This window comes from Lepidochelys kempii, chromosome 13, assembly GCF_965140285.1.
Source record: "Lepidochelys kempii isolate rLepKem1 chromosome 13, rLepKem1.hap1, whole genome shotgun sequence".
In the NCBI taxonomy this organism is placed as follows: domain Eukaryota; kingdom Metazoa; phylum Chordata; order Testudines; family Cheloniidae; genus Lepidochelys; species Lepidochelys kempii.
In genome coordinates, this window is record NC_136392.1 from 15,966,070 (window position 1) to 15,991,140 (window position 25,071).

The window sequence follows — 25,071 nt, forward strand, 5'->3', positions numbered from 1 at the left end:
TTTGGATTGTACACTCATCAGAGCAAGGGACTGTATCTTTTTTGTGTGTCTAAAAAGTGCCTACGTTTTCAGATCATCTTCAGCAGTTGCTTCTTTAATCACTGCTGCCTGACTGAAGCTGGAGTCACACCTCACACTTAAGAGGATGAAATATCATCCAAGAGCAGAATACGGAATTCAGATAATCCCATGAAAAACTGGAGGTCAGTGGGCTGATATGATATTGATTGGCCTTTCAGAAGATATGGAGTATGTTCCCCCCATTAAGGGAAAAAGCTACATGGAGTAGGCTACAACATCTTGAAGGCTTGAAGCCTTCCTATAATGATATCACTTGCTAATCTACATACTTATTTGTTTTTAATTTTTGTATTGTGGAATAAAGGATTCTTCTGATTCAAGATTCTTCAGTTAAAGCTACACAAAATCAAGGGGAATTCAGGGGCCTTTGAATGAGTCTTTGGGAGCAAAGATTCCCACTTTTCATGATGTATCTTACAATATTTCCCATTTGGCCGATTTGATGCATTAAGTTTTTGGATAGTTCCAATATTTTTTGGTTGGCTCTTACACATCTGAAGCCTTGCTTTTTCACGTGGAGCCCTTCAGGCCTTGGCACACAAGTAGAATATTGTTTGCTATAAAACAGGATGAATGTTTACATTTTGTTTCCTATTTGCTGATTTGATGCAAAGACTCTGGTTACAGAGATCTCCTGTATCAAATTGGGTAGGCTTCATTTGGTTGATTTTGCCTTGTATTTCTTTCAGTTTATGTATAATTTCTGCTAGCAATGGCAGATTGAAGTAAAAATGTAATAAAATGCTTTATAATAGTGATCCTTATTCCCATGCACTGGAATTAATATACCACCAGATTTAGGATCAGAGAGGAATTTTCCACCAAAGAATAGCAGTGAGAACCTTGTGAGTAGTGGATTTTCATTGCCTTTGGATAACTGAAGAGCAATTGTTTGCTCACATCAAGTAGGCATCCAGACACACAATCAATTGATTGATATGCAGAGGGACCTTGGGGGTACTGATGAAGCTCTATCCTCCTCTTCTACATTTGTGTTTGGATTAGGTTTTCCTTCTTGCTACTACAGTGACTAATAATTTTAGCTGTCTCTGTTTTCAGATTCCCAACAATTGACACCCCAGGGAGGCCTGATTTTCAGGAATCCATCCAGCCTCTGAAAAATTAAACCCCATTAATATATCTCATGATGGGAACCTAAAACTCACTAATCCAGTTGAAAATCTTGGCCTTAGATGTTTTCATTGTACTTTAAATTGAAAGAGGTTTAGCCCTGTATTTATACATTCATTACACCGTTTCCTTCACAACAGAGTATATAGATTTGTAGTGCTAGGACCTATGGCATCTTATAATAAAGTAGATAGGGTATGGGTATACTACAATTTGTGCTATTACATTATGCCTTTTCAACTATAATATTGGTAATACTCCTTTTCTTTCCCTTTGTGCAGTGAAAGATTAGTCACCACAGATAGGCTTTTTTCTCCCCAGAATGTAAAAGAAATCCATACCTTAATTAAAATCTTTAAAAGATAATTTCTATGTGCAAGGGAAGAGGGTTCATCCTGCTTCCCTATTAGAGTTGGTTATTTCTTTCTTCCTGTCAGACAGGAATAGCTATTCAGACGCAAATATCTGTCCATGCAATTAAAGTTTTTCAGCACTCCGGGGAACATACAACCTACTGTTACAGCTAACAGATTATTGAGATTTTCAATGTTAATAAATATGAGGCCCTAGGACTTGGAAAAGGTGTTTTATGTCTTATCTTCTCTATACCCTACACTATCAATCTTTGAAAGCGCTGCCCATCCTTCACTATGGTCCTTTCCTTACATCTTCTACCAGCCCCCTTTCTGAACTAGAGCTTTTTGTCTTTTCAATGCTTACCCTTCATAACACTCCATTCATCTTCCCTGCCCAGAGAAACAAGACCAGTGCTGCCCAAGGGAGTTTCAAGGTATACCCCCAGCTGCAAATTCATACAGAGGCAACAACATCCATCATCAAATGTATGAATGAAATCTGAATACAGTAAAGAACGCCGTATAAACTAAACTGACCAAACCCCCCAATATGTAGCACTTTTATAGTGCTTAATATTTTTAGATCAGTGTACAAACTATTTTATATTTTTACACTTCCTTTACACAAATTTTCAAAACTACTACTATTTAATTATATTATTAAATTTAATTGCAAATTTGTTTATTTTTTAAAAGCTGCTTCTAGAGCAGTCTACAAAGGTTCTTATATAGTTGGCACTATAGAAATGTCATGAGACCTGGAGTTTAGCTTTATACTTGGCTGCATTCCAGGAACAGTCGCTGAACAAGGAAGTGATCCTCTGTGGTTTTGTTACTGTGAGTGTGGTAACTCTACTGTCCTTGTCCTGGTGCAATGATAATTTGTCTTTCATAACACTCAACATTTACATCACACTTTTCATTCTCAGACAGCACTAGAAAGAGCAGCAGCTGTGAAGCAATATTATAGACATGAAAAGTAAAAATAAAATAAAAAATTAAGTGACTTGTCTAAAGTGGCCTTCATATAATCATAGAAATGTAGAGCTAGAAGGGACATCAAGACATCATCTAGTACATCCCCCCTACACTGAGGCAGGATTAAGTATACTTAGACCATCCCCGACAGCTGCTTTGGCTAACCTTGTTCTTAAAAATCTCCAAGGACATGGATTCCACAGTCTCCCTAGGTAACCTGTTCCAGTGCTTAACTAGCCTTATAGAAAGTTTTTCTCCATATCCAACATAAATCCTCCTTGTTGCAAACTAAGCCTATTACTTCTTATCCTATTCTAAGTGGACACTGAGATCAACTGATCACCATCCTCTTCACAACTATCTTTTACACATGTTTGAAGACTTATGTTCCCCCTCAGCCTTCTCTGCTCTAGGCTAACCATGCCCAGTTCTTTCAAACTTTCTTCATATGTAATGGTTTCTAAACATCTTGTTGTGCTCCTCTGGACTCTCTCCAGTGTGTCCATTGTTCTTAGAAGTTTGGCACCCCAAACTGGACACTATACTCTCACTGAGCCCTCACCACTAAAGAGCACAGCAGAACAGTTATGTCCCATGTTTTACATACGACATTCCTTTTGATACATCCCAGAATGACAATTGCTTTTTTTGAAACAGCATCACAGTGTTGACTCATTTAATTTGTGATCCACTCTGAACCCAGATCTTTTTCTGCTGCCTAGCCAGTTATTTCCCCTTTTGTACAAATACATTTGATTTTTCCTTCTTAAGTGTAGTACTTTCAACTTGTCTTTATTGAATTTCATCTTATTGTTTCAGACCAATTCTCCAGTTTATCAAGATCATTTTGAATTCTAGTTCTGTTCTCTGAAGTGCTTGCAACCCTTTCAGCTTGGTATCATCCCACTGGTCTAACACTGATGCATCAACCCTGAATGTTATCAACGGTGGAAGTGCTAGTGCAATTTTTACCACTGCACCCTTAAAGCTTTCTCCATCGTTGGTATCAAGGGAGCTGAAATGGTGCTAGCCCAGCAACAGGTAAAGATTTTCAAAGGAAGTGCAACAAGTGAGTCACTGTCAGGACCAGAATTGCTACTCAGTAGTTCCCACATCCACGTTCAATTCATTACACCCAACATCCACAATTCAAACACAAAAAACCCAAGTGTATTATTTCTTTTATACAAACATGTAGAATGTTAACAAATTTCAATGTTAATGAATTTCAAACATATACAGATTTTTTAGAAGTGAACATGGAAAGCACTTAATACATAACTTTGTGGTATCTTCTCCCCATTTTGTACATGCACCATAGTACTTACTCAACAGAGTAGGTGTGACACTAGACCATTTAGCAGTAGAAATTTATTGTAATGTCTATTCTAATATTTAGAATGTTAGTACTGGGGAAATGATGGATCGATTTTGCTAGCCCAAGCCATAAGCCCCCCTCTGATATCCTTAGCCAATATCGAGCCAAGTCCTTTGTCAGGCAACTCCTGTAAAACTCGCACAGCTTTCTGGGAGTCATTTCCTAGTTTGCAAATAACATACACTGGGAAAGCTGTTTTGCCATTAGTTCTTTGCTTTGCTTCACATATTCTCTTTTCTAAAAATTTCAAACATTCTTCATTTTTTCCCTCTAGTTTACTTAAAGGAATATGGACAGAGTGTACAAGACAACAGATGTCCACTTCTACCTGTGGACGAACATCTACCAGTATATGAGGGACTTGCTCATCTAGTAACTTTTTGTACTCCTCTACAGATATCCTTTCTTCACCTGGCAGTAGGCGTAAAGTTCTACACTTGTCTGTTGCTGATGAACCACAAAATGCTTCATAATCCTGTAGGCTGGTCATAGTTGGCTTGTCACCACAAATGGCACAGTCTGGTTTCTTGGGTCTTAACTTGATGTTGCGAAATCTGCCTTCAAGGGCATCGAACATCAGCATGAACTGGTTGAAAGTAGAACCTATTCCTGAAGCTATCTTCAGCACCTCCAAGGCCTGGATGCACCCCATGATGCCTGGCACAACGCCCAGGACTCCCCCATCTGCACAGTTGGTCACGGTCTCTGCTGGAGGAGGCTTTGGGAAGAGACAGCGGTAGCAGGGTCCCCCTTGGTAGTTGTACACAACCAGCTGCCCCTCCAGCCGGAGGGCACTGGCTGATACAAGCGGCTTCCCAGCGAGGACACAAGCATCACTCACCAGGTACCTGGTGGGGACGTTGTCTGAGCAGTCGGCCACCACGTCGTACTGCCGGACCAGCTCCAGGGCAGTGCTGGGGCTCAGGGCCAGGTGGTAGGGCACATACTGCCCCGTGGAGTTCAGCTGCCGCAGGGTGGCCGCTGCAGACAGGGCCTTAGGCAGCCCTTCCCTAGCCTCCCCGTGCAGGACCTGCCGGTGCAGGTTGCTCATCTCCACCACATCGTGATCCAGCAGCCCCAAGCGGCCGATGCCGGCGGCCGCCAAATACTGGGCCAGGGGGCAGCCCAGCCCGCCGCAGCCAACCACCAGCACGGCGCAGCGGGACAGGCGCAGCTGCCCTCGCACGCCCAGCTCGGGAAGCACCAACTGCCGGCTGTAGCGCAGGATCTCCGCCGGGCTGAGGGCGGCCCGAGCCTCCAAGGGGGGCAGCTCCGGCCCCGCCGCCGGCTCCTCAGCGGCCTCTCTCACCAGGACGCCGGCCAGCTGCCCCTGCAGGGCGCGCAGCTCCTGCTCCTTCCGGTCTATCTCGGCCCGGAGCCGGGCCGCCTCGCTGAGCGCCATGACCGGAGAGAAGGCCCAAGCAGCCCGCGCCTAGCCCGGCCCGCAAAGCGCCACGAGGTGAGGGACACTTCCGCTTCCGGCCCAACACCTTAACCGGTCCGCCGACCGCGGGGCTGCTGAGCCCCGCCCGTTCCGCACACGTCGGTGCCACGCGCCGGGCTCGCTGGGCCTTGGCTGCCTCAGTCCCCGAGCGTAGTAACCGCTCCGCTAGTTCCGGGTGCTTTCTGGCCCCGCCATGGCCGCGGCCAGCCTGAACCGAGCTCGGGATAAGTACTCGGTGCTGCTGCCCACCTACAACGAGCGCGAGAACCTGCCGCTCATCGTCTGGCTGCTGGTGCGAAGCTTCCACGAGAGGTACCCGGGGCCCGGCTTCCCCCGCCCACCCGTGCCTGACTCCGCGCCCCCTCCCGGGGCCTGCCGGGCCGCGCCGTCGCCCCCTCCCCAGCACGGTGCTGCGTGCTCGCCGCGCAGCCCCGCGGTCCCTGTCCCCGGGAGCCTGCCGGACCCGGCGCCTCTGTGCGGGGATCCCTGCGGGGGCTGAACGTACGCCGGGCGAGCGCGGCCGCCGGCGGGGACGGGCCCGTCCAGCCGAGTTGGCCGCGGGTCGGCTGCCGTGGTAGCTCGCCAGGCTCCGGCCGCCGGGACGGCTGCTGCCGTGCGAGCGCTCCGCATTAGTAACCTCTCCCGCGTCACAGCAGTGGGAGGCCAGGTTTTAGCATGGCTGTTCGGGTTGTGGTAGAGCCTAACCCGGGCCCCCATTGCGTCCGGGGTCACACCTGTAGAGCAGCAACTGCGGTGCCTGCCCCAGGAAGCTTACAAATTAAGTGCTCTTAACTTCTTCTGGGCCTGCTTTTTGGAGCTCTTTGGCTTTTCGCACAGTTACACGCGCGCACACAAACACATTTTTGAAAATCTGAGCATAAGTATTCATATAACTAGTTGGTCCCTGTCCATAAGAATTTATAAAGTACTAGCAATAGCCTAGAGGGATAATAAAGTCATTCGGGGTGTGAAAACGTCTACATTCTTTCTGTTAGCAGTGGAAAGTGCATCTAACAGTGAAGAGTTCCTTTTTTCCCCACTCTTTATTTAGGGAAACAAAATTACTGTAAACACAGTACGAATCTGGCATTTGTAATCAGCCCTGCACCACTATGAGGAAAAATTACTAGATCAAGGGATCAGTGATCCTTTTAATATCCAGAGTCTAACAGGCTTGGGACTAGAAATGAGTCTTGTAGTAAGATGATGGACAGGCTGGTACTGTTTCAATTTGCTGTGAAGCAACTGTATCTTAAGATGCAAGTGAAACAGGAGTACATTAAAATATGTCTCTAAAAGCTGCAACTTTTTGTATTTTTGCTGCTAGTGGACCACTCTGCATTTTTTTTCTTCTGTTTCAAGCCTTTTGAAACAACATAGCTGCTGAAATTGGCTTCCCACGTGTTCATTTCAAAATAATTGTCATTTCAGTGGAAGCAACTTTGAAATTATAGTCATAGATGATGGAAGCCCAGATGGGACATGGGAAGTTGCTGAACAGTTGGAAAAGATATATGGTTCAGATAAAATTGTGAGTGTTTTTTTTCTTTGCTTTTCTTTTTTGTTGGATAGAGAAGTATTTAAAGTGGTTAGAATGGGGGTTAAAGTTGGGGCTTCTGGGTGCAAGACCTGGCTTTCTTTATATCCCTGGGCAATCTGTTTTAACTTTTGTGACCCAGTTTAGCCTACAATAAAATCATAGACTCATAGAAGTGTTTTACTAAAAGAGCTCTTAAGAGGCCATGATGATAAATGATGAGGATAGTAATAATAGCAGCCTCACAGGGAATATTGTGAAGCCCCATGAATTAATGTTTACAAAATGTTTTCAGTATTTTGTGCACATGCACCTGGTCAAAGAAATTATGATGATTGTACTTGGCCTGGGCATATTTAAAAGGGAAGATGAGGAGTAGATAAAGCTGAATTTTACTTTCTTTGGCTGCAGGTGTGAGTAACTAGGCAGATGTATATTAGAAGTAAATTATGAAGAACAGACTAAGTAAATATACTAATTAATATGAAGAACCTTCTAACAGGATTGTTAGGGGTTTCTGTTCTCTGTACTACTCCAGAACAATATCTTGGAATAAAGTGAAGTATATATGATGGGGTAAATATCACTTTAATTCATTCAGACTTTGAGTATTTACAGATGCTTCCTTTCAGTGATAAAAGCACATAACCATAATATGGTCTGAGAACTAAAAGTTCAATTTCATAGTGTTCTGAGCAACAAAAAATGTAATATGTTTTATCTCCCTCTTTCCCCCACCTCCTGGGTCCATTAATTGACAGTTGTAAAGTTTCATTTTCTGGGACTGAAGTTTAAGATTGTGTTTGTGAATTAAAATAATATTTTTAAAGATTGTGTAAGGATAAGTGTGTATATGGAGTTTGGAGTTTTTTGTTGTATTTTCTTTTGCTACTTTGTATAAAACAGTAATACCAAATGCAGATCACTACAGTACTTGTCTCGAAGGCCCCCGATCTTGCAGTCGGATCCACATGAGCTGACCCTTGATATTGCGTGGAGTCCCATATAATTCAGTGGAACTCCATGCAGGCATAGACATCTGCTTACCCTGATCTAATGTCAGGAAAATAAGAGAGCATCAGTAAAAATCAGTTATGATTTCTTTGTAGTCCAGTTTTCTTTGTTTCCTGAAATTAATTGTAGGTAGTGAGCAAAATCAGTTCTGACTGATGCACAAAGGTCTATATTTAAAAAATTTGATGGTGCTTCCTGTTTACTAGGTAGTAACTGTATCCTGGTCTGAGGAAACTCCATTACTGAAGGTCAAGAAGTTTACTTTTGGTTTTCTAAAACTGGCTGAGAAACAGAGGAACTGAGATTCCTACACAGAGTTGTGCAAAGATTTTTGGGAAAAAGAAAAGAGAATAAAATAACCATTCTACAGAAGTTCTAATGGCAACTGACTTTTTACAGGAGGTCTATCCTTGTTCTCCTTTGGTTTTCACACTAATGTTTATAATCTCACAGGCACTTATAATGGATCAAAAGAAGCCAAGATTTTTAAATCAAGGAGTCTAAAGTTAGCCCATAGTCCATATTTGGTTCACTTCAAAGTCCATACTTGGTTCACCCTATTCAGTGAGCACCCACCAACTCTTATTAATGTCAGTGGGAATTTTGAGGGGCTCAGCATTCTTGAAAATCAGACGGGAATCTAAATATGGACTTGAATGTCTAATGTTAGACTCTTTTTTTTTTAAAAAAAGAAAACCTTGGCCTAGGAACCTTGGTCTAGGAACCTAGACCTATGAGGTGCTGAGCTCCCTCTGACGACTTACTGATGATTTTCAAAAAGAAAAGGAGTACTTGTGGCACCTTAGAGACTAACCAATTTATTTGAGCATGAGCTTTCGTGAGCTACAGCTCACTTCATCGGATGCATGCCGTGGAAACTGCAGCAGACTTTATTTATACACAGAGAATATGAAAAAATACCTCAGTAAGGTGACCGACTATTAAGCTGAATTACACTTGTGTGTAAAAGTGTATATTCAGTACTGACTATTTTAAGTCACTCCAAGAGTTTGCTCAGATATTACCTCTTAATGTTTGTCGCCCCACAAAATTGGTGGGGCGGAAATTGTGTGTTCAGCTTTGTAAGAGGGTATTTCAAAAAGTGGGTATTGTGGGAGGAGAGGCTTAAGAAAACAACCAGAATGTTACACAGAAGTTCTTCAGTACAATTTAAAATAGATTGGCTTTTAATCTAGTTTATATATCCAGTTAATATGTTTCTGTTGAACCTGTCTTTCCTTAGGTGAATTTGATTCTGTGTAGTATCTAGATATTTAAAGGAAAAGAATCACTCTTTCGGTATTGGTTCAGCATCTTGAACTATGTAATGGTGGGATGTCACAGAAAGTGTGAGAAACTGTAGTCTAAGCTAATAGAACTTTATTAATTTATGACCTAATTTCCCCAAATATCTTGCAGCTTCTAAGGCCCAGAGCAAAAAAGCTGGGATTGGGTAAGTACTCATTAAGCTTCTGGTTTAGAGTAAAACTTTCTGCTATCTGTTTTGTTTGGTTTTTAGTTTTAACATTCCATAGGAGGAGTCATAGTGGAACCCTCAGACAGAAATAAACGTTTTCATCAAGTAATTATAAGCAAATAAATGTGCAGTGATTAAAAAACCACACACGTTATATTATAGTGAACTTACAGCAAGTTCCCCACAACCTCAAACCTGCAAATTGTGGTCTTGGCCAGTCTACATAGTAGCAGGAAAACAGTTACTATGCTCGTCCTCCTTCCCCTGCCTCACCTACTTTTTACGCGGTCAGATCCTAAATTTAAACAAGTTGCCACTTGTAGATGGGCAGACTGCTGTGCCCACATGGTACCCCATTGACTCAGTGAAATCACTAGGGTTCTGCGCAAGTGTAACAGTCTACTCATGCAGCAAAGTGCAGAACTGGGATCTTAATTTGTTAAGGTCTTCAGAGCAGGAACTCTTTCCTACTGTGTGGTTTGTACAGTGCTCATTGTGGCTTGAATCAATTTATTGGGACATGCTGGTACTACTGTAATTCAAATCATACATTTCCCTGAATGGGCCAGTCATGCAAGGGAGCACCATCCTCCCCTGTTAAGTTCGGTGTGAATTTGAAGTCTTTTAGGCACATTACAAGAGTTCCTTATCTCATACCAGGATGTAGTCCTAATTTTGAGGCCAATCCTGAACCACTGTAATCAATTCTAAGATTGCTGTGAATTTAAATGATCAAGATTGGATCTTCTGTAGCTCCACCATTGCCTCATTACTACTACTCGAGGAATATGCAGAACATGTCTGTTTTTCACTGTTATTTTTAAAAAAAGGCAAAAATTAAGCATTTCATAATTTTCTTACTCAAATGAAAACATTTATCACAAAACATACTGGGGGAAGGTTAGTCATGCCAGATTTCTTCACCTCCAGTAATTGAAATGGAAAAAGCAAGGGAACACAACTTACCTACTTGACTTAATGAAAATCAGTATTTGTTTCTTATTGAATCTCTTGACACCTCCCTCTCCCACAAGCTGGTGAAGTATTGTGCAATTAATCTACTTATCCCACAGGAAATGTTTAACTATGGCATGTGCCAATACTCAAAAGGAGAACAAAGTTCTAAGTCTTGATACTGAATTGTCTGTATTTAAATTCACCTTTTATATCAGATTGCATTTCTCATTTAGATATGAGCCCTTAAAAAGCCTAAGTATCTTTTATTTTCTATCTAATATTTATCTTTACCTTGGTTGTAATCCTCTGTTCCGTGTTTCAAAGAACAAAATCCTATATTTATTTATATTTATTAAAATTGGCTTGGTTCTGGGTTTTTAATGCACCCTGTCTTTCCTGTAATAAATATATTTACTAATTATATACACTGCATGGATCAGCTACGTTCCTGGCTTGTAATTTTGCAAACATCATGAGAAAGAGACAAGAGATGAGCTGTTCATTAACTAGAAGTAGAATTCCCTGTGTAAATGCTTGATATGGGCACCAAGGTCCACATCTGGATGCATGCTTTTCAAAAACTGACATCTACCTTTTGGAAAATTTCTAGGAGGACAGCAAAGTTAATCTGAGGTAATGAAGAGCGGGTGCCAGATTTTGATTTCAGTTATGCCATTGTAGCTTTATTGGAAAAAATGTGGACTTAAAACAGCATCACTGAGATCAGAAAGTGGCCTGCTTGAGGAAAAACTTGGATACCTTAGCTTGTTCTGTCTCTTATTGATATAGATGAACTGATTCACATAATGTGGTTAAAACAAAAAAATTTAAATTGAGGAAGGAAAGATTTTAAGCTTAGGCATCAGATGGAGCATTTTCGTAAATGTTGACTGACTGAACAAAGTAGAAGTTAATAAGAAGTATGTTTAAGGTCAATGGTAAAATTTTCAAAAGCACATGAGTTAGTTAGGTGAGTAAGTCTATTTTCAAGTAGTTTAGGCACTGTGGAAAATCTTACCGGTAGTGGCTATCCATTTACGAAGTCATGTTTTTCTGGTTATTTCTACTGCAGTGAAGTTTGTCCTGCAAAGTTTTACGTTTTTGGAATCTAGTACTGAAATTATTGGAGAAACGGCAATCTTCAAACATTAAGATGATTTTTATATCCTATTTTTTAAAACAAAAACCTCAGGGGTATTTACTTAATCCACGTTTGTAATATAATTTTGAGACTTTGTAGAAAGATTGAATTTGGTTAGAGACCTGTGTGCATGTTAAGATAGTGATGAAATTATTTCTATGATGTCTTTATCAGGCACTGCTTATATTCATGGAATGCAGCATGCCACAGGGAATTTCATTATTATTATGGATGCGGACCTCTCCCACCATGTAAGTTTTTATATCTTGTGTGGTCTTTTTTTTTTTTGTAGGTGTTTTTAATTAATTGTTACTGATTGTTTGTTTTTTCTTTTTCTTCTTTTCCCACCCATCTGCCTGTTTTCAGCCAAAATTTATTCCAGAGTTCATCAGGTGGGTACCATTTTTAATATTTGGAGTATAACTTTTAAGCTGTTGAAGTTGCATGTTAATATTTGAATACCTTCCATTACTGTATGGCTGTTGCATCAGAAAAAACTGTTTCAAGGCTTAGCACCAACTGCAACTGTAGTCAGGGCAAGGATTTGGGTGGCTCTGATAAGACCCAAATATTTCTAAAGTACCAGTACCGCAGATATTAACTCCAGCAAAATTCCCATAGACTTCAATGGAAGTTTTATTTGCTTAAGGACTACAAGAACATGTCTTTAAAGGAAGAAAGAATGTGTTACTAAGCACTTATTTTTATTTTTAACTGGTTTTACTTTGAAAAGTAACTTAGTAAAAATGGTATCTTCTTACTCTACAGTTCTGCTTCAAGTGTGCAGTTAGCATTAAAGATGCTGAGTTGAATGACTAAATAAAGTTTTTTACTCCTGTTGTCCTTGCAGGGGCTAGGATAGTGGAGAGAGAGCTGGATTCTAGTCCTGCTAGTGCATCATCAGTAGAGGTGTTTAATAAGTTACACCTTTGCAAACTAGTTAAACGTGATGGGGTTACACAGGTGTAATTGAGGTGGAATTCAGTTTACAAGTGACGATGCACAAGAAGGAGAGATCCTAGCTTAATTTTTGCAGGGCTTCCAGTTCAAAGAAAAAATATCTTTTGTACTTGCACACTGAGGATATCTGATATTGAGTCACTGATAAACAATAACCATGAAACTCCACAATTGGAATTATTAATTTTCAGAGTAGAACCAGACTTTAAATTTTGTGAGATAGCTAGATAGAACAGTTACAACTATTATTTATTATTTTGAGAGTAGAAGTATATGTGTAGTTAAAAGATCAGTCAAAAAAATTTAAAGACTAAAACTAGATTTTATTTTACAAGAACAGTCCCTGAACAAAAGTTTTGTTTTCCACAATGACTCAGTGATCTGTTAAAAGTTGCAGTACCCAGTTACAAAATAGAGTTAACTCTCACTAATTATGGAAGTTTTTTTTCCTTAACGTTAAAAGTTGTATCAAAAATAATCGAGAGCAAGTATCTTCAAAGTTAAGGGTGTCACTCTGTTTATAATTTTCCTCTTTCTGGGATGTAATGCAGAAGATCTCAAACAAAGGATTCTATATAATATTCTGAAGAGCTAGGTACAGTGAGGGGCGCAGGATAACATCAGACTTATCTTTTAATTTCCTTGTTACTGTCGGTTTGTGGTGGTGGTTAAATATTTTAATATGTTGTTTTTTTTAAATCTCCATTTTACATTGGAGTCTAATTTTTCTTTTTCCTTTTTAAAATAAGTAGGTCTAGATAAATTATTCATGAAGCAGTCTTTGAAGTTCTATGAGATGTTCTGAAATAGTTCTGCTTTTTAAGAATGTAAAGAGAGTAGTTTAAAAAGGTATATAAATGTACCCAACATAATTATCGCCTTCATGCCAATTTCTATCCTACCTTGTTTGAAGGTCTATACAATATAAATTTGCTTTAAACTAATACAGTGACTTTTCATGTTTGAAATAAATTATATTTCTTGAAGAAAGCAAAAAGAAGGTAACTTTGACATTGTGTCTGGAACTCGGTATAAAGGAAATGGAGGTGTGCACGGCTGGGATTTGAAAAGAAAAATAATCAGGTTAGTATTTTTACCTATATATTTGCGGATAAGAAAATTACTGCTCAAATTTTTTTCAAGAATTTCAAAGAAAAGCACACTCAACCGATAAATCATCATGCCTTTCATCTCTGGGACTCCCCCTTCCTGGGAGTTCAAATTGCAGTTCTGCGTGAACTGGATTAGATCTCAAATGACTAGGAAAGAATGTCCAGTGGTTAAGGCATTATAACATCAGACTTGGGAAACCCAGCCTTAATTCCTTGCTCCACCAGAGACTTGCCCAAGATCATACACACAAAAGTTACTTAGCCTCTCTATTCCCCATTCGTAAAATTAGGATAATAGTACTTCCCTACATCCCAAAGATGTTGAGAATAAAATTTGTGAAGCACTAAAATAAAACAGTGATGAGGGGAGGTATAAGTAGTTTAAACAGAACAGTATTTCTCATCACAAAATCCTATTTAATAATAGAATAGAAACTTATATGCTTTGATATTTTCTGGATAAGAGAACATCAAGAAAGAACTTAACCATGTGATCTTTTTGGGGAAATTGGACTACTTAGGTCAGAGTTGGAACACTACTGTGGGTAAATCTTCACTGTATCAATTTGGGACAGTTTTTGGTCTAGCCACCTATAGAACACTAGCTTCTACTGCTACATTTCTTCAAAGTTCATAGGTGTGTACCTTTGTATTGAAAGGTTGTGCTGGCCTTTCCCCCGGACAGTAAACCACTTGCTCTCTTTTTGGTTATAATATTGTCTTTCATTTATTAAGCATTATCTAACATAAGCTTTCATGTGAAAATTTATTACCAGCCTATATAAACCATTCCTTAGATCTTGCCAGAAAGTCTAATACAGTTCTAACCATAGACAGTTGGAAATCTTTTTTTCCTAAGGAGAAGACAAAATAAAAATGCTATAAGTCACATATGAACATGAGATCAGCTTCTGAATTCTGTGGTGGACTTGTAATCACTGAGGGCTGAATCAGCAGGGGTAGATTTCTCCCCTCCTCCCTCCCCCCCCCATAAAATCTTGCTCTTCTTGAATGTGTCTGAGGTCTGTTCACTCAAAACAAGTCTGACTCAGTTGGCCCTCAAAAGAATTGGGAGCAGAAGCCCTGGTGTCATTTTGAAAAGGAGTTGGCACCACACCTATTATGTTTATGGTTTTTTTATTTTAATGGCTAGAATAACTACTCATCTTTTTATGAGAGACAAAGGTGGGGAGGTAATATCTCTTATTGGACTAACTTCTGTTGATGAGAGTGACAAGTTTTTGAGCTTACACAGAGCTCTGTATAAGCTTCAGCTGATGTGGGTGCTTTTTCCTCTTGGATTTAAGTCAGACCCCACAGGAACTGATGGAGATAGAACAATCGTTCTTAGATTGGAAACTGTGGTAGAGTTTAGAACGATATAATATTGCAGCCAGGTTAAATCTGAAGAGAAGAGCTGCATTCTTTGAGAGGGACTACTTGTTTGCTAGCTGATTGGATAAGTTAAAAATTAAATGGGAACCCCAAACCAAGAGTTGGATACCTCAGAATAAATGGAAATGCTTTTTTTGTACACTTCAAACAATTCACATCAGTCTCTTAACTTATTAATAAGTTTCTGATAATTAAAAACAATCAGAAATGGCAGGATGAGTTATTCTCATCTTCCTGCCAACCAAACCAAACTGACTAGAGCAAAAGCCTGGAGGAAGTGGAATGTACTGATTCCATTCATATATTGGCTATATATAATTACTGTCTAGTGTCCAAAGTGTGCTTGGAGCTACAGAGTTATACATGAAGTCATGCCCCCTTACAGTTGTGAGACTTTAGGAATGACTTGCCCACAGTCACAGAGGAAATCTTCCTAAGCCAGGAACTGAACACAGATCTTCTACATCTAAGTTCAGAGTCCTGTCTGCTAGGCCATCATTCTCCTCCTCTTACAGGCGAACATTATCCAAGCAGAAGACTAATCTGTCTAAAATTATATTGCAATATAATTTTAATTGCAGTTTGCTTTACAGAGCAGTATAATGTGTGGTTGTATATGATAATTTTACTATAAACATGTAAAAGGATAGTAAATCTGGCTTTTAAAAACAGTGTTTTGTTTTTTAAAGAACATTGTTATCTGTATATTCACTTCCAGTTGAAAAGCAAAATGTGTATTTACTGATCTAAATGTTTTTTACTTCAAATTCCACATTTATTAATCCAGTCTAGTGCAGTGAAAACCTATTTAGCTATATAACTTTCCATATAAAGCAATAAAATCTTGCCTTTTTTATGTTAAAATGGTAAATTCTTTTATGGAAACCCTGCTTGTACTTTCTAAACTTTGTTTTGAGTGGTTATTGACATGCATATCTTCTTTGACAGTCGTGGTGCCAACTTTGTCACTCAGGTTTTGTTGAGACCAGGTGCGTCAGATTTAACAGGAAGTTTCAGGTACATGGCTCATTTGTTTTTTTTTTGTTTTTTTTTTTGTAACTATGAGGTTGTATTAAAATTTTCTCAATTGTTATCCAAGAATATGTAGTGGGAACTATGACATCTATTTGAGTAAAGAAAGATGGATTGGAGTTATAAAACTTTCTAGTGACTATTTTTAAACAGTATTTATGTGGGTAGGCTGCTAGTACAATGCCTGTACATGTTGTTTTTGTATCTGAAATCCAAAGTTTTGCCACAGGTTTCAATTTCATTTCAATTTACAGGTTATACAGAAAGGAGGTCTTGCAGAAACTAATGGAAAAATGTGTTTCTAAAGGATATGTCTTCCAGATGGAGATGATTGTTCGAGCTAGACAGTTAGGATACACTATTGGAGAGGTACAGTAAAAGCATAGAAAATCACATTTCAATTTTATACTGTAAATGTGGGTATGGGCTATTAGAAGCAAAGAAACTGCCGAGCAAGAACTCCTAGGAAGTGTCATTGCAGCTATGGGCTGGGATTTTCAAATGACCCTAAGGGGGTTATGATCACAACTCTACTTCTCCAACATAATTAAATCCCACACTTGCAATCATAGCTGATTTTTTTTTTTTTTTTTTTTTGCCACCTTTGACTCACTCTTCAGACCTTCCCCTCCTTCTTCCACTTGTCTCTCTGTGCAGGATCTTGCATATTTCTTCTAAGAGAAAATTGACAAAATATAATATGACCTTCTCTGTCCCCTTGGTTTGCTTTTCCATCCCCTCCTGTAACTCTCTTTCCTCCTTTTCTCCTGTCAGATGCAGAAGTTTCTCATCTGCTCTCTTCCGCTAACCTCTCCACTTGTCCCAGGGTCCCCAACCCATCCCAACTCTTGATCTCCCTTGCACCTACTCTTAGCTTCCATTGTCCACTTGCTAAATTGTCAAATCTCTTTGTAGTTTCTCACAATTGGAAGGAGCTCTCTGAAAACATCCGCAAAGATACCTCATTATCCTCTTTTAAAATCTCCTTAAAACTCTCTTTTGCCAGGATGCCTAAAAAATACTTGACAACAGTTAGGCTGCTGGTACACTGATATAACTGCTGATTATGCTGACCAACAATGTCTTATTGTTTGCTTGTACTTCCCCCTTCTGTCTGTCTGCCTCCTGTCTTATACTTAGATTGGGGCAGTGACAGTCTTATGTTCTGAGTTTGTATAGTGCCTAACACAATTGGGTCCTGGTCCATGGTTGAGGCTCCTAGATGCTATGGTAATGCAAAAATTAATGATGATAAATCCTCAAGCTCTAGGCACTCATGACACATTTTAAAATGTATAAATGTAGTTTAAATCATATATATTAGAACCGTACAAATATTTGTTGTTTCTGACAGATTCTTCCTGGAAATGCTTATCTAGATACAGATCTTTAAGGCCCTGATTTTCAGAAAAATCGGGCACATAAATGTGCATGCAGATTGGGTAATTGCAGGTGCTAGGATCTAAATTAGGCACGTTTGTGTGTATGTGTATGCTCACACCATTTCAAAATCTGCATGTGAAGATTAGGATTTCAGTTCTGTGCATACTTTAAAATTCAATAGTAGTCAAAGTTTAATATGACATAACTTGGCCATGAAAAGAAAAAGATAGTTGAGATCTACCAACTCAAAAGAGAACAGTTGTGTGGTGTGTAGCAGAGTTGGCATATGCCGTACCTGGATGGTCTCCTATGCTTCTCTGTTTTATTTTGCTGCTCTCTTGTACCAGGTGTGAAATTCACTTCAGTGCACAGGATGCTTACTCTGGTGGTATCAGGGTTACAGCCTTTGCACTATGTAAATCATCACCATTTAAAAATATGACATACTCTTGAACAAGAAGGTGGAGTCCAGCAACAGTTTAAGAGGTAAATTCTAATTCTGTGGAGGAAATTGTGCCCTAAGATACATGATGTTGGATGGCTTGTGACTACAAAATGTTCTCTTTTCACTGTTCATAGAATGCCATGCCACTTTAAGCATCCTGCACTGACTTCCTCTCCAGCATGGAGTTACTGATATTTTTTTTCCTTCCTATCCCAGCTAAATATAACTGTTGAGGTGCTTGTCAATGTTGTCAAAGGGATCCTAGTGAGAAAGCTAGGGGAGTTTGTTGGATGTCTTAGTTTATGTTCTTCTTTGGCTAGCTGTTCTTGTTGTGAGAAGTAGAACTGTATCTACCAGATGATTGCCTTGGCCTCTCTCTTGGCATAGGCAGCTGTGCCTGGAGATGAGACATACTCAGTTCTGGCACAATAACAAGGGCGTGGTGTGTATTTATATTACACATGCCAGCTGATTTCTGATTGAAACTGCCAGTTGAGTGCAGATCCAAATTTTTTATTTTATATGCTTCTGCAGAGATAATTTTGTTGAATTTGGGCCCTGGAGTATTCTTATTTTACACATGCTTTTCTATTCGAATATTAAGAATTCTTATAGAATTGTAGGACAGGAAGGAACCTTAATAGGTCATCTAGTCCAGTCGCCTGAACTGAGGCAGGACTAAGTATTATCTAGACCATCCCTGACTGGTGTTTGTTTAACCTGTTCTTAAAAATCTCCAATGATGGAAATTCCACAACCTCCCTAGGTAATTTGTTCCAGTGCTTAACTACCCTGACAGTTAGGAAGCTTTTCCTAATGTCTAACCTATGTCTCCCTTGCTGCAATTTAAGCCCATTGCTTCTTGTCCTGTCCTCTGTGGATAAGGAGAATAATTTATCACCATCATCTTTACAACATACTTTTACGTACCTTGAAGTCTATGTCCTCTTTCAGTCTTCTCTTTTACAGACTAAACAAACCCTATTTTTTTCAGTCTTTCCTCATAGGTCATGTTTTCTAGACCTTTAATCTGTTTTGTTGCTCTCCTCTGGATTTTCTCCTATTTGTCCATATCTTTCCCAAAGTGTGGTTCCCAGAACTGGACACAGGACTCCAGCTAAGGACTTATCTGTGCTGAATAGAGTGGAAGAATTACTTCTTGTCTTGTTTACAACACTCTTGATAGTACATCCTAGAACGATGTTTGCTTTTTTTGAAACAGTATGTATTACATTTTGACTCTCATTTAGTTTGTGATCTACCATAACCCCCAGATTATTTTTTGCCATGCTTCTTCCTAGGCAGTCGTTTCCCATTGAGTATTCCTTCCTAAGTGTAGTACTTTGCATATGTGCTTACTGAATTTCATCCTGTTTATTTCAGACCATGTCTCCAATTTGTCAAGATCATTTTGAATAGTAAACGTGTCCTCCAAAGCGCTTGTAACCCCTTCCAGCTTGGTATCATCCGCAAACTTTTAAAGTGTACTCTATACCATTATCCAAATTATTTATGAAGATATTGAATAGAACCACACCCAGGACAGATCCCTATGAGACCTTACTCAATATGCCCTTCCAACTTGACTGTCAGTCATTGATAACTACTCTCACTGTTTTCCAACCAGTTGTGCAACCACTTTGATAGCTTCCTCTATGCTATATTTCCCTACTGTGCTTATGAGAAGGTCATGTGAATCAATATCAAAAGCCTTACTAAAGTCAAGATGTATATCATATACTGCTTGCCCCGTCCACAAGGGTTCTTACCCTGTCAAAGAAGGATGTTAGGTTGGTTTGATGATTTGTTCTTGTTATCTTCTAGCTGCTTACAGACTGATTATTTGTTCCATTATCTTTATGGATACCAAAGTTAAGCTGGCTTGTCTATAATTCCCTGGGTTGTGTTTATTCCCCTTTTTATATTTGCTCTTTTCCAGTTCTCTGGGATCTCCCGCATCCTCCATGAGTTCTCAAAGAAAATGGCTCAGAATCTCTTCAGCTAGTTCCTTAAGTATTCTAGGATGTATTTCATTAGACCCTGCTGACTTAAAGACATCTGACTTGTCTAAATAATTCTTAACTTGTCCTTTCTCTACTTTAGCTTCAGATCCTATCCCAGTTGCGCAGATGTTCACTATGTTAGTCATTCCATTGCTGCTAATCTTTTTAGAGAAAACTGAAACAAAAAAGCATTTAACACTTCTGCCATTGCTCCATTTTTTTCTGTTATTGGGGTTCCCTCCTCATTGAATAATAGGCCTGCTTAGTCCTTGGTCTTCCTCTTTCTCTAATGTATTTATATCATTCTGGCAAAATAATGGACAGAAGTACTTGGGTGAAGCAATATGTTTATAACCTTTCATGAACGGCAAGTGAATTTGGACAATGTTTGTATAACTGAAGGAACTAAAAATTATGTACTTTAAGCAACTTTTTTTCTAAAAATAATATAACAGCTTGTTGAAGATCCATAGACCCAAGTGGATGTTGTATACCAAATGTGCATTGATTACAAGTACTGTATACAGCTCTGTTATGTCAGTGAAGTTGAGCAGAAGGCCACTTCATGATCCCCCCTCTTGCCAATGATGAGGAATTGATGTTGGAGCATCAAGCAAGTACTTGTTTAATTCTGCCACTTCCAGTTGTGGCAATCTCTGCCTAAACCACCTCAAAGGACATTTGCCTCACTGACCCAGAGGAAATTTAGATAAGGAGGTTGGTTGGAACTTCACAGCATGTTGTGAGCCCTTGGGTGTCCAGTTCACTGATCCTGTCTTTGAGAACAGTTTGTTCAGAAAACTCAGTGGCTAATGATAGAGTAATATCTTTAGACTTGTCCCTAGGTGTGATCCACAATACACTCTAGTATCTCAACCGTGAGACATAGTTAAGACTGATGGTAGAACAGTGATGATAAAGAAAGCAGCATGATCCCAGATATTTGCCCCATTTCCCTTACAAGTGTGTTCTCACAACTGTAGGTAAAGTGCTGGGCATTCCTCTAAGCCTTTTTCTCTGTTTCTGTGGCAGCTCTTAATGTAGTTATCCAGGATGGAAGCTCACTTAATCAGGGCCGTGAGCTCAGGCAGCAGCTTGCAAACCTAAGTTGCTCTTTTCTTCTCCTTTTACTCCTGAGGCACTAAACAATGAGAACACAGGCAGCCCAGATGTGTATGAGACTGTTAATGGACATCAATCCTATGCAACATGTAGCCTTCTGGTGACGGATCAGAAAGGGATTAAAAAAAACAAACGACAAATCCACACTAAAGGGGGGAAAAATGGAAGACAAAAAAACAGCACAGTGAGACCAGACACAACTATACCTGGCACAGCATTCAGGGACATCAGAAGATGGCATTCATCCACAAATCAATTGCTAGGAGAGGCTTCAACAACAAAAGTTAGGAACCACCAATGCAGATTCTACCCATCTTTGGAGACTTCAGGTGTTGTTGCTAAGTCTCTTGTCAACCTGAGTCTTCTATTCTGGTCTCCGTGTGGAAAAGCACAGTGGCTTTGCTAACACAACCAGCACACTACATATTTAAATCTGTAATAGTTTCACTTTTTAAATGATGATGTGCTGTGTTCGGAACATACTGATTGTGCTAAATGTAATATAAAATGCATAATAGATTTCAAGCTGTGTTTTCTTTATATTAATGAAGTTAAATTCCTAAAATAATTAGAATAAATTGTTCTTGTGGTTTTTGTTTTTTAAACAGGTTCCTATATCATTTGTGGACCGTGTCTATGGTGAATCTAAACTGGGAGGCAATGAAATAGTGTCTTTCTTAAAAGGACTGTTAACTTTGTTTGCAACTACATGATAAGAGCTTACCCTAAGTTAATTCTTATTTAAAATGCAACATTCTCATGAGTTAAATTTAATTTTTAAAATATATTCAATTGTGCAAGCTTGCTGCTTTGCCTAGTGACCAGGAAACCCATCACCTATTTGTGATTAAGTGAACCAACCATAATAAAGCAAATAAACTGTATCACAGAATATTATTTTCAAATTAGATGAACTAGTGTATTTATGAACAATGTATAATAATGAAAACCCACGCAGTACTGTTTTTCGTACGAATAATGAAGTGTTAATAAATTAGACCACACTTCAGTTCTGTGCTGTACATTTTTGTTGAAAAGTGTCATGATACCTCTTCCTATTACGTGCATGAAAATTATAAAGTGTGCAAATTAGCAAGAGCCTGCTGTATACAGAAAGATGCAGTTTTTCTAAATTGTATTCTGACAAAATATTTTTTCTTTATTCCAGACTAATACTGAAAATTTCAGTCAGACATACTGTGTTAAGAATAATACACAAATAAATCCAAATGATCTTTTGCATAAAGCTTGGTTGCATGCTTACATTATTAATTTATCATCTTATTCATGTTGAAGTTAAAGATGGCTTTAAAATAAGAGGAAAGTAACAACAGAAAAAACAGGATTTATCTTATCTTTGCCTTGTGGTTTGTAGATAATTGGGGTTTTATACATACTTGTACCAATAGCTGTCCCTCTTTTTCCCAACAAAAGTCTACATAGAATGTCAGAAAGACCATTTCTACAAAACTTACAGGGGAGCTGGAGAAAAGTAAGACTATGTAAAATGACACAATATTGAGTTGCTTAGGAATTTCCTAATACAAATGCTTACAGGGACTTGTTTTTTGTAAACATGCTATTAGACAGGAGTGATAGAAACAGAAGCCTCTTTAAAACAGAAATATGAAGATATACAAATGTGGACTACTCTAGTTTTTTGTGATTATAGATAATTTTTTCTTTAACGATCTGATACTCTTTGAACTTTTATTTTTTAAAAAGAGAGACCCATCCCACCTGAACCCATGGTGACACAGGCCCCAATTCACTTATCTCTGAAATCAATAAAGACCCCTCCTGTTGACTTCATGTGGGAAGGCTCTAGCCAATAGTTCTCCATGCAGAAGTTGTATTTGTTCTAGAAGCTGTTTAATGAATTTGTTGAACCTGTTGAATGAGAGCATAGTTCTATATTTTTTCGATGTTTCACTGATGACTTTTAGGTGGTGGAAACTTCAAAATCCTATTTTGTGGAGTGCAATCAAACATTCATGGGGGAGGAGGAAAGCAGAGGATACTGCTGTTCTAAGAATGTTAAATATAATTAAGACAAGTATGTCTCAGCCTCTGAAAAGAATTGGCTGTAAAGTACAAATACCAAATTATATGTAAAATAGAGTACTATCTAGTTGTGAATTGTAATAGAGTGTATAATTGGTACCAATAAAAAATACATTCATTAGAAAAATTAGAGTGGGGGTAGACAAAGCAGCCAAAGAATGAAATAAAACTTCATTAAATATAATTATTTTTATTTAATTGTTTGCATTTTATCTTGGTAGATATAAACATCTGATCTATGGTTCTAGTTAACAAAATGGAACACCAGAAGGAATGTTAGATTAATTCACACTTGGGATATTTACAATATAAATAATTTCTAAGCAGCATTTTATCACTGGGAAGTCTACCATATATTGGTGTCATAGCCTCCTTAAAGTTGTATATATTCCAAAATTTTACTTAGTTTAAAAGTTTTGTAAGAGTTCAGAGGAAATAATATTAATAATCAGTTATTTAAAAAAAAACCAAACCATTTGTGGTCACAACTTTTTTAATTTAATTGCAGTTGGATTTGACTTAGCCATCCACCTTATAATATCTTGTCTGTTTGTATATCACACTTCTAACAAATTATATCCATATTTATATATTTTCATTTGGTGCACTCTAAGGCCCTGATCCTGCAAAGGTGGGTAAGCCCAATGAAGTCTGAAATGAATAGGGTCCACCTATGGACATCTTATTTGCAGGATCAGGGCCCAAAACATAAAATGTTTGTAACTACTTTTATATTAAATTATAGGTCTTTTTACCTTACACTCCAAAATATTACAGTTGTTTCCATGTCACCGTAAAGCTTTAAAATGAGCTAAAACGTATAATGGGGGTACAGTGAGATCACATTTTTTCTCTAGGTAGTTTTATAGCCCACTGGTGATGAAGGTATGCAATAGGTCCTGAAGGTCACTATTGTCAGTTATTTGTAATACAACTGCAACACAGTGTGGCCTAGATTCTAAATTTGTGTTTAATTGGATTTTTTAAAAATGTGTGCACCTGACTTGTGCATACAGTTACTGCAGTTTGCTTGTGAAAGGTAGGTGTCTAACGTGTCTTTGTCCAGTTTACTTGATTATCAATGCAAGTGTGGTAATTGTGTGTGCAAATTAGGCTCACAGGTGCCTACACGTTTTTGTTTGCAGAGATGTGAAAATTTGGAACAAAATCTCTAATACTGGTGCATAAAAGCAACATTCATCTATATAGAGAACTTTTCTTACTTTGCATATTAAGTGTAAATTAACTTTTCTTACTCTTTTTACAAAGAGTGGTATTGAATAGCATGAACCAGTAGAAAACCTCAAATGAAAAACTATAATACTTGCCCCATGCTATCAGTGGGTGGGTGGGCAGATAATGACCTTTTTGAAATGACAATAGAACTTCACCAGTGTGAAATTCACCTCTTGGTGAAGGGATGTGCACCAGGGTCCTACACTCCTGAAGTTCCATGCTGTCCCTCAGTGAGGGTCTGGGGGCCCTCTGCACCATCCCTGTGCTAGAGAGGTTGCTTCTTTGCTGAATGTGAACAGGCCCCTCTAAAATGGAGTGTTGGGAGGGACAAGTAGATCCATATTTACATGGATCTAGTGGCCAGGAACCCTGGATCAAGGGGTAGTGGTCCCCATTTAAGTCATGGGCTGAAATAGTGGCTGCAACTATGCACCCTGTTTTCAAATTGGGAAATGAATTCCTTCCACTCCCAACCACAATGGAGTACCCTGTATGAAGCCTGTTTACTCATTCTTTGTGTATTGAGTGAATGTCACCCACTGTTGACCAGAAGACCCAATGCAGATTAGTGAGATTTGTGAACAGACAACTTTTTATTTAAGTAATAAAATCCTTTCAATGCCCTGCTACTAAATTTTTGAGAAGTGAGGAAAGAATACCAGTTTGTGTGAGAGAGCCCCCTTCTGCTATCTCTTAGAGGCAACATGCAAAGCAACGAAAAAATTTCTTCATGTCTTATAACACAGGCCTGAACACTGTTAAAAATAAATATTTTACACTGCTTTTACATTAGCAATATTGATTTTTGTCTAGTATAAAAGTCAC

At 38.9% G+C, this 25,071-nt stretch overlaps 2 protein-coding genes across 5 annotated transcripts; one reads left to right on the forward strand and one right to left on the reverse strand.

Moving 5' to 3' along the window:
• Window positions 1–3,694: 3,694 nt before the first annotated feature.
• On the reverse strand, window positions 3,695–5,668 carry MOCS3 (molybdenum cofactor synthesis 3). Its single transcript, XM_073309393.1, has one exon. It carries the CDS (start codon window positions 5,324–5,326, stop codon window positions 3,950–3,952), a length of 1,377 nt encoding a protein of 458 aa, XP_073165494.1. The 5' UTR covers window positions 5,327–5,668; the 3' UTR covers window positions 3,695–3,949.
• DPM1 (dolichyl-phosphate mannosyltransferase subunit 1, catalytic) lies at window positions 5,451–23,465 on the forward strand. 4 transcript variants are annotated; one of them, XM_073309394.2, is made up of 9 exons: window positions 5,451–5,680; window positions 6,800–6,899; window positions 9,339–9,372; window positions 11,669–11,745; window positions 11,861–11,886; window positions 13,442–13,537; window positions 15,910–15,978; window positions 16,248–16,362; window positions 20,963–21,548. In XM_073309394.2, exons 1-9 carry the CDS (start codon window positions 5,562–5,564, stop codon window positions 21,350–21,352), a joined length of 1,026 nt encoding a protein of 341 aa, XP_073165495.1. In that variant the 5' UTR covers window positions 5,451–5,561; the 3' UTR covers window positions 21,353–21,548. The 4 variants fall into 4 exon arrangements, with proteins under 4 accessions (XP_073165495.1, XP_073165498.1, XP_073165497.1 ...); XM_073309397.1 differs by having other exon boundaries at window positions 5,453–5,680; window positions 20,857–21,097; XM_073309396.2 differs by lacking the exon at window positions 20,963–21,548 and adding an exon at window positions 21,555–23,465 and having other exon boundaries at window positions 5,455–5,680.
• The last annotated feature ends 1,606 nt before the right edge of the window (window positions 23,466–25,071 follow it).

Bases quoted from the DNA above. Each gene is read 5' to 3' on its own strand.
- MOCS3 (XM_073309393.1), bottom strand. From the start codon at position 5,326: ATGGCGCTCAGCGAGGCGGCCCGGCTCCGGGCCGAGATAGACCGGAAG.
- DPM1 (XM_073309394.2), top strand. From the start codon at position 5,562: ATGGCCGCGGCCAGCCTGAACCGAGCTCGGGATAAGTACTCGGTGCTG. The intron at 11,887-13,441 runs GTGGGTACCATT...TATTTCTTGAAG, and splicing joins TTTATTCCAGAGTTCATCAG to AAAGCAAAAAGAAGGTAACT. The intron at 16,363-20,962 runs GTACAGTAAAAG...TTTACTCCTGAG, and splicing joins TAGGATACACTATTGGAGAG to GCACTAAACAATGAGAACAC.